Below are 13878 nucleotides of genomic sequence, written 5' to 3'. Positions count from 1 at the left end.
CTTGCTTGATGGACAAAGTGAATGAAGAACCAACCTAAAGTTTATGGAGAGAAAGAAACAATAACACGCACACACACATACCTATTGAAAAACAAAACCAAAAAAAAAACTCTTAAGATTGATTGCAAGTTGTGGCCCGGCGCCGGCCTACGTGCGAATAATGCTGCTTATCTGCATCTTAACTTTAGTTGGCACTGACTCAATCTGGATTCTCGACCCCATGCTAGGAGTCTGGGTAATATCCCGATAAATGAGATCATAAGGAAAGACTCTTGAGGGAACTACATGATTCCAAGAAGAGGAAGCTTGAAGGTTCTGAATCTTGATGGTACAAACCTCGCCTCTTGGAAGAACCAAATTCAAGATGTTTTAATTTAGAGAAGCCAATGGAAACCACGCAACGCAGTCAACAAGAAGAAACCTATTTGGTGTGACCAATGAAGATTAGGAAGATCTTAATGATCAGACTTTACCTCACACGGAATGTCTACTTTTTAGCAGTAGCTTGTCAATACTTGATAGATATTATAGATGAAGAATATGTGTGCACATTGCACATGAGAAGAGTGTCACATTAAACAAGTTCTACCTTATACAAAATTCTACCTTATACCGAGGATCTTGATGATTGAACTTTATATCACACGAAATGTCTACTTTTTAGCGGTAGTTTGTCAATACTTGATAAAGATGAAGAATATGTGCGTATGAGAAGAGCGTCACATTAAACAAGTTCTACCTTGTACATGTCTGGCAAACGTGAGTATATTCTAGATGCATGTATGGTTTTTTATAAGTCTAAACATCATGGCATCTCATGAAATGCACAAATTATTGGACTCTTAGATTGTGGATATAGCTCACATGTAGGAAATTGTATAGAAAAATGTATTTAGAAAATACATTTGTGGACTGTGGCATATATGTTGTTGTCTTAAAAGCATGTAGTAGCATTTATACACTTGTAGATACATATGGCAAATGTGGTAGCGTCAAAGAAGCACAAAATATTTTCAATGCTCTATCTGCAAGGGACATTGCATCTTGGAGTGCAATGAGAAAAGGGTTTGGAATAAACCATGATGGATATATGGCTATCCAATGTTTCAAATGTATGTTGAAATCAGATCTAAAACTTGATGCAACCACATTCAAATGCAATATCCATTGTAATGGTGGATTATTTTAATACCAATGGAGGATATTTTTTATGGAAAAAAAAGGTTGCATGAGGTTTCTTATTTGGTCGCTACCCACATAAATGCATGATACATAATTACTAGGCAGTTATGCATGTTGTCAACCTCGCAGAAAAGCTTGTGTGTGATATTAAGCATGAGAGTAGCAAATGTTGTGGTCTCATGCATAGAGGTAAGCATGACACTTAACTGTGAAGAGATGCTCTAAAAGTTATGGTCAATGCACTAGATGGGGAGCATACTACGTTTAGGATGATCAAATGAAGCATCCTAAACGGATTCATATCAATTATAGAGGGCAAACTATCATGGAGAGGATCTACAATAAAGGAATTTGTTATCAAAAGGAGGTGGCATGCTTCAACCACCACTCAAAAAAGGTCATGGAGCGGAGGTTGAAACGTTGGTGGTGATGCGCACGTGAGACATTTGTTGGCCTCGTCCCCTAAGAGAATTGAATAATCAACGTCTTCTATGCACAAGATAGAGCACGACAAAAGAATTGGGAATCCTCAGTGCAACAACGAGAGAATAACTATTAGCAAACAAGGTTTTGTGCTCCCACATGAAATCGAAGTTCCTAACGTTTCGATTCAATTGGTACTTCAAATGAGTCACTAGATTGAAGGTTGTGTTATCATTGCCAAGCATTGTGTGTTGCTTCTAAATCATGCACATTGGAGCATTTCTTATTCATGTAGTTTTTCAAGTAAATATAAATAAATGTGCAATATTAGTATTGAACCTTATACCTTATTTATATATAAAACAACATAAAGGTTAGGGTAATCATATTGATAACGAAGGTAGGTTGTCATTGTGGATTTGACCGATGTTGGGATAAGAAAGGGCACAAACAAGATGGTAGGAGAGAGAATTCTAATGGTGAGTGCAAGGATGGAAAATAATTTGATATTATCTCATATGTGAGGAATGTAGAGTAGAAAAGCTTGTAATGGAGGAGGTTGATATCTACCAAATATTAGACAACATCTCAAAAAAGCGAGTCTTGATTGCCACGTGTCTTAAAAAGTATTACTCCATCATGATCTTGTGCTCTTGTGGCTCATGTTTATTTGTGCCATGCATGGGGAGATTGAGCAATTAGTTTATTATGTCGTCAATATGCACGGTCATTTCCATGTCTAAAAAAAAGGATTGATTTAGCATTGATAAACAAACTCATCATGCCCTAGCAATAGGTTAATCATGGAATGACCTCCATTACACGGATAAGACCACGAGTCTTTGCACACCAACATGTCCTGCATCTTCGACTTCCACGCAGAGTAGTTGGAGTCAGTTAGCTTGAACATTCCACTAAAATGTTCGAACCTCTCTCTGATACCAGTTTGTTGAGGATATTATCGACCACAATCGGTTAACACTTGTGTGTGTATGCGGGTGCAAAGATCAAGGTCGACAATGCACGTACAACAAAAAACAAAAGTACAAATACACAAGATATTTATGTGGAAAACCCAAAATGAGAAAAACCATGGGAGCCCATAGACTTCGAACTATGTCACTATTAGTAAGAGGAATACAATAAGAACTTGCAAGGCACCAACCTTGAGTTTTTTTTATTTTAAAGGAAGATACACCTTAGTATATTACTTTAAAAGTCTACATAGGAAAAACAGAAGGAGACATTTCATCTCGCTTCTTTCTGTAAGGTACAAAAGCTAGTACATCTGATGATACAGATGATGTCATATATGAACAAGTAGAACAATACTTACTATCCACTATCCAACATAAACGAAGGTATGACATAATTCCACTTTGGACCAGTAGTTGTCTCTGAAAATAATTGGAGTCCTTGCCATCGGTTCTTAAAGGCCACTTGTCGTTGCCACAAAACATCATCTGAACCCTGCAAATCATCATATTGCACATGAAGTGTGTGAACAAACAACATCCAAAATTCAATAAGCATAGTGTTGAGCTGTATATGGGCATTGTTAAAAACATAATCATATCTCGCTTTCCATATTATCCAAAGAGCCAATGACATAATTGTACACCAAATGACCAGTTTTTTAATTCTGAACCGTGAAATAGAAGAAGGAAACGAGGTGAGAGAGAGGTGTCCATAAGAAAAATGAAAAACATGAGAAGCATGCATACTTTCATACCTCATAACCTCTCCATGAAGGACACCCCACAATATTGTGCACCCTAAGAGAATATTGATCGAGAGTAGTGTTGTCTCAACAATAAAAACAACTTACTCCAAAATTTCTTGATGTTAGGACATAACCAAAACACATGCAAAATTGATTCAGTAGGTGTGCCACAATGCAATCCACAAGCCTATTGTTGATGTTGTCTCAACCAATCACCATCAGGAAGAGCATAATGAATTAGTAGCCATTGAAACCAAATGACTTTTTTTGGCAATTGCATGCTCCACAACCATTTCCAAAATTTTGCAAGTTGTAATTCCTGCACATTATTCTCAGACTAGTGCTTCATGGCAGCAAGACATTTATACTTTGATTGCAACAATAAATTTCTACCTAGCTTAACTAAATATCGGAAAAACTCCAAATGTTTACCATTTCCACCATAACTAGGCTTTTTCCATTGATAATCAGTCGGATCCCAATCTAAAATTTGAAGAGGTTTTTTTTTTTTAAACCCATAATGAGCAATACAACAAGCATTCTTGAAAGGGTGGATCCAAAGACCATTTTCCCCCCGATCTTGCGACTACTCGAATGGCCAAAGTGTTTGTGGACATCCACACATCTGATGCAGAGTATACATGCAACAACCTACCCTCATCATCAACATTAAAATACATAGCATCACCCGTAGCATTAGTTACTTTAGCTCCTAAAATAACTTTTAAAGGAGAAAAATAACCAAACCACATATGATTACTTAAGGGAGACCATGAAGTCATAAATTGTCCCAATGCCATTTGCATATCATTACTCAAAACGACGCCTCCTCGAACTGAATGCATTGATAAAGATTGTAAGGGACGATTCATAACATGGCATCCCCATGAAAGAACATTACATGCAACTAATGCATCCAAAGTAGCCCAATTTAGCTCGGGGCGGCTACCAAGCAAAAAACCTCTCGCATCAGAGAAGAGAAAATTCCAGGTCAAAGGCTGTCTCAACAAATCATCCATTGTCAAAGGCATTTTTCAGACCAAAAATTTATTAACAGCAACCCAACTTGTGAGAATTCCATTAAAAAATCTATCTTCTGGTGAGGATGTTTTAAAGAAATGCCCACCTTAACGAGGGTTGCCAAACTCCGCCTATTGTCGGACATATAGTAGACAACCTATGCATCATTAGCTGACTCCAAATACCTTGCATTGGCAACATAGCTCTACACACAAATTTAGAGAGCAAGGCCTTACGTTGCGATTCCGGACCCACCAACCCCAACCCACCATATTTTCTTGGAGCAATCAATATTGCCCAAGCTACTTTAGGCCTTTTATTCTAACCTATTTTGTCTTGGACCAACCTTGAGTTCTTCTTCGTCTAAGTAGATGGCTACGGAGAAGTTACTCACTCTCACTCTCTTACCCTCACTTAATTACATATGCAACTACCAACTATAACTTTACAACAATGATAAACTTTGCTTCTAACTACTTACCCTACGTATGTTTATACTCACATATACGAGTTGGCCTATTTATAGTTATAGCCCATTAAGGGCACAATGAAGCTATTTACAATTATAGGCTCAAGTAAGCTTCGGCCGACTCGGCTATTAGCCTAATTGATTCTTCGGTTAGATCGTCAATTGGGTGCGTCTCGACCCCTTGATCAAGCATGTCAAGTTAAAAGGCTCTCTCGCTAAATTTGTAAGATGACCCAATATCAAGGCGATTAAGCATGGACTCAACTTTTTGGGCATCAAGTATTTTTTGAGTGTGAGATGCTATGGCGGGCATAACTTCACAAATTTAGATATAATGACATCGACAATATTGGTTATGAAAAAGCCTTTCACCATTGTTCGATTTGTTTTGGTCACAATATTCTTTGAACTCAAGAAATGCAACTTTTCATTCCTAGAGCGTCTCATCCTCATCTAATCATTATTGCACCTTGCTCCAAGTTTTGATATATACGTCACAAATGAACCACGTTGCACTTTAGAATAACACAAGAAACAAACTTGACATGTGATATGTTCTAAGTTTTGTCGCATACATTGCAACATGAGCTATGATGCACTCTAGTTTTACATGTAAAACAAATATTCCATATATTTTGTTGTTTCCAATCAAGTGGCAACATGTTGATGAATAAACAACTATTTGGGGAGCTGTTTTATTTTTGGAAGTAGAAAACTTTTCAACAAGAGAGATTGATGCAAGTACCGTGTTATATTGCCAACAAGGTCAATCATACGTGTGTGTGAAGGCTCTGAAGCCATTGTACATCGCCCCCTAAGTGTGAAACCCACGAATAAAGTCATGGGCAATGAGGGGAGGGGGTTGAACCTCATTTATATTTAATGATTGGGAGGAAATGGAGGGGGCGTCATGGAGGTCTAATTTTAGGAAGTCGGTGTTATTTTTTGTTTTCTCACGAGCATGACAACAATGTACCTTTTGAAAGAGAGAAATGGAGGGGGGGGGGGGGGGGGGGGGGGGATGAGTGACCATGTAGGAAACAACGGGGATATCATTGCATGTGAGGAAATTACATAAGATTAAATAAAATTTTGTAGGGTTTAGTATTTGGAGAAATAAGGCAAAACAAAAATGCAGGGGTATCTGACGGGGGGCCTTCGTGTTTGCATATTGAGACCTAGCGAGTCAGAGAAAGGAAGAAGAAATGAGAGCACAGGCGACGAGAGTGCGCTGAGGTAGGGGCCAAAGGGCATGCGAGGAAATAAACAAAAGTAAATGAATCACAGGGTTTAGGATTTGGATAAGCAAGGCAAAACAAATGCAGGGGTATCCGGAGGGGGGGTTCCATGTTTGAATATTGAGACCTAGACAATTAGAGAAAGGAAGAAGAAACTAGAGCATAGTATGTAATATACTCGAATGCATTGACAAACAATATTATTTCACACGAATGCTGCGTAGGTTATCGCAACATTCTTATGTTTTTTATATTACACTTTGTACCTTAATTTTCTTACCATAAAATAAAATTTACCTTATATGCTAAATAATGAATACAAAAGTATGGTATTTACCATACTCGAATGATGGGCTCATCATCGAATGCGAATGCACGTATGGTTCATATTATGAACCAGAGCACAATGGACGAGAGGTACCCTTTGGCTCATGGTTAGAGAGAGACGTGCACGTGGACGTGGACGGAGGCCCGTGGAATGACGATGACGGAAGGGCATGTGAAAGGAAGAGAGATCATAACGAGAAAGAAAGAAAGAAAGGAAGAAAGAGAGCAGGCAGCTGTAAAGGCACATTGGTTTTGGAGAAAATAAAGTAATAACAATTTCAGAGGGGCGGGGAGGGGGGAGATTTATTCTCGGAGTGTTTAGCGTGCTGTTTAACTGGCCCCCAAAGCTAAAGCTATGGCGTTCGACGCGAGCTGCAGCTGACCACTTCCTGCGTTTTTTGGCCTCCTTTTCGCTTCCCACGCTGAAACTCACAACAGCGATTCACGCCTCCTCCTCCTCCTTCGTCCTGTTTGATTGATCTGTTTTCTGCGTGCCCGTGCTTCATCTTCGGCCATGGCTCAGAAGATCGGGAAGTCCACTCGCAGACCTGGCGCCATGTCCAAAGCTCGCGTCTACTGTGATGTAAACGTTACCCGTCCTAAAGAGTACTGGGACTACGAGTCCCTTAACGTTCAGTGGGGGTAAGTCATCATCGTTCCATCACTAAACTCTTTTCTTCTCCAGAAAGGTTCATCATTTCCTAAACCTAAACAATAATTTGGCTTCCAAATTTCCATTAATTTTGTTAATCTGCCTAGTTATCTTTGTATTTTCCATGCGTTCTTCTTCTCCCGTGTAGACTTTTTGGTATGCGTCTTGATATCTGAATGTCATTGACAAAAGCTTACAAACCTTTTCTTCTGTAAAAAATTTGAGAATTTCTGTTTTATTTCGTTAACCTGTACAATTTGTCGCAACATGTTGTCCTTTCCTTCCTTGCAAAGTCTTTCGTTAATATTCTTTGATGTCAGGAATTCCTTGACAGAAATCATGTGTGGAAACAACGTTTTCCTTTTCCTCAGTGCTTGATCATCATCAAAAGAAAAAACTATGCTTTCTTAACCAACTTCTATACTCACTGCTCTTCTTATAAGTACCAATTGTTTTCCTTAATGGCGTGATATCTTAATTTCTGTGGCATATATTATTGTTTCCACTAGCATTTTTTTTCGTAGAGCTTGAGCATTTTTCAAACAATGGCTTCCAAATTTCTGTTTTTGTTTGTAAACCTGCACAGTTTGTCTTTTCATGCGTGTGTTCCCTTTTTGTGCAGAGTTCTGTTTGGTTATATTGCTTGATATCTGAATTTTCTTGTCAAAAGTAATTGTTTACAGAAAAAGTCTTCTCTTCTTCATATAGCCTGAACTTTTCTGCTTACTTGTTAATCTCTGCATTATTACTTCTCTTTGCTTTCATTTCCTCATGTGGAAATGTTCTTTTTACTCCTTCCTTGGTCTCTGAATGCCTAAATATACAATAATATTGTCTCACAAACATGTGCTTCTCCACGTAGCTTTTTCTTCTGAAATTCTGTCTTTCATTGATGTTCGCAACTTGATTTTATTGTGCTTTTCCTTCCTCCAGTGCAATTTGTTTATTGTTTATACCAAATGTTTTTGGCATAAAACATTCTCTACAAACCATTCCTTCTTTGCAAAGATTGACCTTTTCCAAAATTTCCTTCTGGATTTCTCTTTAACCTGCAGAAATTGTCTTATCAGTCTACATTTTTTTGTTTCTGTTGCTTGTTATATGAAGAAAACCTACTCTTCAAATTCTTGTTATTTTCTTACATGTGCAATTTGTTTTATGTATGCTTTCTCTATGTCCCTTGCTATTCTCTTGCTTGTCACCTGAATGTGCTTCAAAGCGACACCTTCCATTCTTGTGCTTGCTTAGCTGTGCACTCTGCCTTTTACACGATTGACTTCTCTGCAAATATTCTGTTATACTATCTGTCATTGGAAATTCCTTGATAGAATCATTCAAGTTGTTACAAGAAGCACATACATATCGCTATGTTTTGGAGTTGGATTGCTGCTAATAGATCTTTTGAAGGATGTACAAGGATTTGCACCTGTAAAGGATAACATTTTAGACTCTGCACATGTAAAGGATCAGTAACCAAGTCTTTGCACATGTGAAGGCTTTGTATGAGCTTTTCCTTGTCAGAAACATCTTGCACATCATCTATGGTTGCTATCTTTTGGAGTTGCTTTACTGGTTTACCTTATGAGGAAGATATGGGAATTCGGTCATGTAAAAAAATCATTTGCATGTGTAAATGTCTAAAGATGATTATCATAGAATTTGATTAGGATTTTCTTTAGCAGAAACATCTTGTAAATGTTTCAAGTTTAAAAGTATCCATACACATCACTATGTTTTTCATTTATACTACTGAGTTATCTTTTGAAGTAGACAGGGATTTGCACATATATGCATGATTATCGTAGACTTTGCACATGTAAAAGATCATTAGCTTAGGTTTTGCGGATGTAAAGGATCATCACCTTACATTCTTATCTGTCAGCTGTTAAAAGCATATAGGTGTTGCTATGTTTGGGTTTTGTGTTGCTGGTTTCTTGCTATGAAATTGTATATGGTCATTTGTCAGTTTTATTCTTCAGTCTTTTAATCATGCGGTGCAATATATCGAAACATATATGATAATCTATTATCCCTAAAGACAAATTTGTATGATACCTTGTCTGGCTGTGCAAAATTCTTTGGCAAGTTGTTACTTGATGCCTGCATCTTTGCAGAAACAATGAGATGTTCATTTGAGAATTTTATATTACCTCTTCAACCCTTCCAGGGACCAAGATGACTATGAAGTTGTTCGTAAAGTTGGACGAGGAAAATATAGTGAGGTTTTTGAGGGTATTAACATAGTCAGCAATGAGCGTTGTATCATCAAAATACTGAAACCAGTAAAGAAAAAGAAGGTATGATATTAATACACCCATTTTCTCATCATCTGTCTGTGTTTGCTGTGTGTTTTTTCTTCCTTATGCATGTATGCTATCCTTGATGATGAAGTTTGGAGTTATAGGATGTCTATCTATGACGCAACATTTTATATTACACAGCTTCCTTAGTTGACGTAGTATGTGTCCTTGCAACAGTTTGTAAAATTCTATCATGTATAGTTAATTTAAATAAAGTACACAAACTAATCAAGAATACTTAAAAATTAATTTTATTATTGCCATCATAGTAGCCAGTAGGAAATGGAACCTTTGGTGGGGAATAAAGCATGGCATTTAGTAATTATTAAATGGAATTAGCATGGATAAGAGAAAGATTTCATATCTTTGACTTTATGTTGTGCAGATCAAAAGAGAGATTAAAATTCTTCAAAACCTTTGCGGAGGGCCAAATATAATCAAACTTTTAGACATTGTCCGTGATCAACAGTCCAAGACACCGAGTCTTGTATTTGAACATGTGAATAATACAGATTTCAAACTTCTTTATCCAACATTAACAGATTTTGACATTCGCTATTACATCTATGAGCTTCTGAAGGTATATTCTATTTTAATTATGGTTTCTTATTTAATCATGAAATATATTTTCTTTTTGCAGAAGGATATATATTTAAACTGTACAAGCAATACAAAAAGTAAAAACACAAAACAAAGATTGCGGATGTGAAAAACCTTAGCCTTGTACAAAGGTGCAAGCCCAATATTTTCTAAAGATGTAAATGCCAATCTGGAAGATGTTAGGCTGCCATATAATTGTAATTTAGGTCTGAAAGTTATGGACTATCTGGTCTCAGAAATTGAAACTTGATGATGCAAAGTTATTAGAGATCTGAGATGCAATTCCGTGTAGAAGTTTTACAGGATAAGATTATAAAGAAATGAGCACCGAATCTTGGGCATTAAATAAAGCACCTAATGAGAAACTAGCAGAACCATAGTTCATTCGTTTATGGCTTTTGCGTGTATGCACATTCATGTGCACCTCTACTTTTATTCTGTTTATCTATTTTGATTTTATTTTCTTCTTATCTTTATTTTCTAACTCTTCTATCATTTTCTTGATTGAACTTGTTTTTTTGAGGATTTTTAATGTCCTTTGCTATAATAGTTAGGTTTTTTGACATATCCTTTTTATTTTTCTTTGCTATAATAGTTGTGTTTTTACTTCTTTTATACATTATTTGTTAAATTCAAATGCCTGGCTTGTTTTATAAAGGTTATGGGTTAAAGTTGGATCATTTATGGCTTTTGTGTGTATGCATGTGTGTCTCTTTCATTCTGGTGATTTATTTTGATCTTATTTTCTTCTTATCCTTTTTATTGACGATTAGAATTGTTTTTTGAGGGTTTTAATGTCCTATGTTATAATAGCTCGGTTTTTTGACTTATCCATTTCATTTTTCCTGCTGTGCTTTCACTTCTTTTCTGCATTATTTGTAAAATTCAAATGTGTGTCTTGTTCAATAAAGGTTTATGGGTTAAAGATGGATTGGGGGGATCCAGTGCTTTCAATTCCTAACAGATAATGGGCATGAAATGAAATGAACACGGAGATATCAAGATGTTTTTATCTATGTTGTACAGGCACTTGACTATTCTCACTCGCAAGGAATTATGCATCGTGATGTGAAGCCTCACAATGTTATGATAGATCACGAGCAACGCAAACTAAGATTGATTGATTGGGGGCTTGCCGAGTTCTATCACCCAAGTACTGAATATAACGTTCGTGTAGCATCGAGGTTGATTCATAAGAGTATTCTCATGTGGTTTTTGAATGTGTTTTATGTTTTTGAGTAATTGAAAAAGTCTATGTACGTGTAGGTACTTCAAAGGCCCAGAACTTCTTGTTGATTTACAAGATTATGACTACTCATTGGATATGTGGAGTCTTGGATGCATGTTTGCTGGGATGGTTGGCTATCTATAAGTAGTGTGCTTTGGGCTCAATGCAAGGTTTTGTTTTATTGATGGTTTTCCTGATTTATTCAGATTTTTCAGAAGGAACCATTCTTTTACGGACATGATAATGCAGATCAACTGGTGAAAATTGTGAAGGTAAGAGGAATCTGGGGGCATGCTATTTAGGGATTTTATTTCTTACTAATTTCCTGGAAAAGGACAGAACTATGTTATAGCTACTATCTTGAATATTGTGTATAAAAACTTCTTGCCCCCCCTTTTCTAGATGTTGCAAATGCTATATTATCCTAGATCATTTGCTTTTGGGAAAGGACATGCTTATATCATTGATGGGGTATTCTCAGGTTCTTGGAACAGAGGAACTCAATGCTTATTTAAACAAATATCATATTGATCTCGATCCTGAGTTACGATCATTAGTTGGATGGTAAACTAAAGCAACCGCATTGTCTTTGGAGAAACTGAAAGTCATCTGTTACTGCAGTCTTAACTTTGTTATGTAAATGATATAGGCATAGCCGGAGGCCATGGACAAAGTTTGTTAAACCAGACAATCAGCATCTTGTTACACAGGAGGTAAAGCATTTATACCTTCAACAAGCATATGATTTTCAAGGATTGTTCTGACTTTTTTGCTCATTACAGGCAATAGATTTCTTGGACAAGCTTTTGCGTTATGACCACCAGGACAGGCCAACTGCAAGAGAAGCGATGGTAAGATATTAATCTCTGTTCTTTGGCAGACAATAATAGTTCTTATGGTTATATGATTTAATGAAAGACTAATTTCTATTTTATGCTATATAATAATATTCTTTTGAGAAACAGATGCATCCCTATTTTCAGCCTGTTCGAACTGGGGAAGCACAGTCACGCCGTGGTTGATGAGGTTTCACTAGCAACATATGTGTTCAACTGAAATGAGCATCCATCCCCATTTGCTATTGGCATGCTTTTTCTGAGATTGGGGAGAAGTTGCTTTTTAATTCTGCATTATCTTTGTCTTCTTGCTTAAATTGGTATTCAATCATATGTGAAGCTCAGTTGCAGGTCTCTTGAAGTATATTTTTTCTTTTGTTGTTTTTAACTAGCTCAAATACCAAAGCTATTTGTAGTGGATTGTGATCCCCCTAAGACTGATCAATTCACATTAAAAATGAGAATCTGAGATTGACTTATTTATATATGATTTCAAATCGACATGTAAGTTTAGGGCACTGGAAGGATGCACATGTAGGAGATTTAGTGGAGATCGAGTGTTTCAGATTTCATAAGATTTGAGGTATTGAGGTGGAGAATTGAGGTATTGGAATGAGATTGTGTTTTTATGGAGCAAGAGCAAGAGAGGCACAACCATGGTGCACAACAAATGTTCTTAAAAATGGTATGAAATTGTGTTTTTGAGTTTTCTTAAGATTTGAGGTATCGAGGTGGAGAATTGCGGAGATTGTGTTTTTATGGAGAACAAATGTTCTTAAAAATGGTAATATAGATTGAACATTGAAAAAAGCAAAGGTCCCCAATACTGTCTTAGTAAAACTCAAAAATCTATCAAGAGCTATATGTATTTGGTGTGTATCAAGAACTGAAATCTGCCGACTTGTTTGTATGTAATGTATTATGCTTTTATACGGAATGTGTTGCAATACACATCTAGGTTTACGAACAAGAGCTTTTTTATTTGGTCTCGGACAAGTTTGTCATTGGGCAGGTTCTTGGCGATGTCTTCAATTTTGTCCTTGAAGTGTGTAATAAGGCCGTGTATTCAAGGTAATGAAAGTAATCAAGGAATCATGTTTGGCAGAATTGACGTATGGTTGGAGTGGCTATATTTTTGGGGTGACATTGAGTGCCAGGTGTGAGTGACTGGTACAACATCTGTGTTTAAGCATGTTAAAGATTGGCAGTTTTGGGAGCTGTTCCAGTGACAGTAGAATGTAGCATCACTTTAAATTGATCTAGCCAAGCCTACTTTACTTGAGAGTGAAAGAGTACTATATGAGTTAGGTAACGCTTCCAGATGATGGACAATGCTGGGAAAGTCAGATGGTGTTCAGAGATGTTACAAAGTTCTTTCTATAGATTAAAATCACAAACTCATAGAATAGGTTCAAAACAAATGACAGCCTACTCAAAAGCCCGAATGTGCAAATGTGATGTTTGAGTGTAGTGCACTCTCTTTTATATTTTAACGTAATGCATGTATACCTTGAATCTCCAAAATTATGTAGTTTTTATGTTGTGTAATGAGTATTTTTCCTGCATAATTCAATATAGATTGGTTCATAATACATATAATAGAATAGAGATTACATTATAGTAGGCATGCCAATATAGCTAACGTATTTACATCGAATTATTTGCACACGATCATATGCATGTCTATTTAGAACTACAAGTTTTATTGAATGTAGTTTTGATGCCCAGCACATTAATATCGAAGGTATGGCAATGTTTGGGCTTTTATTAATTTGCACGTTTTCAATTGGAAAGATTTGAATAGTTATCTTGAATACATATGTGTAAATGGTGTGGTAAGTATGATCAATCAATATGAAATATCCCTATCTACTTTAAAC

The 13878-nt window shown here is 36.6% G+C and overlaps 1 protein-coding gene across 1 annotated transcript; it reads left to right on the top strand.

Annotated features, from left to right (window-relative positions):
* Positions 1 to 6788: 6788 nt before the first annotated feature.
* On the top strand, positions 6789 to 12481 carry LOC147853652 (casein kinase II subunit alpha-2-like). Its single transcript, XM_087332085.1, has 10 exons — positions 6789 to 7024; positions 9202 to 9331; positions 9720 to 9914; positions 10961 to 11118; positions 11201 to 11291; positions 11369 to 11434; positions 11644 to 11726; positions 11812 to 11875; positions 11945 to 12013; positions 12128 to 12481. The coding sequence occupies exons 1-10, from the start codon at positions 6897 to 6899 to the stop codon at positions 12182 to 12184; spliced, it is 1041 nt and encodes a 346-aa protein (XP_087188211.1). The 5' UTR covers positions 6789 to 6896; the 3' UTR covers positions 12185 to 12481.
* Positions 12482 to 13878: the final 1397 nt, after the last annotated feature.

This window comes from Azolla caroliniana, unplaced genomic scaffold (assembly GCF_043228905.1).
Source record: "Azolla caroliniana isolate FFs.n. ecotype wild unplaced genomic scaffold, voAzoCaro1.0.p SCAF_16, whole genome shotgun sequence".
NCBI classification, from domain to species: domain Eukaryota; kingdom Viridiplantae; phylum Streptophyta; class Polypodiopsida; order Salviniales; family Salviniaceae; genus Azolla; species Azolla caroliniana.
The sequence above is the reverse complement of the archived record's forward strand: the minus strand, read 5'-3'. Positions and strand labels throughout refer to the sequence as shown.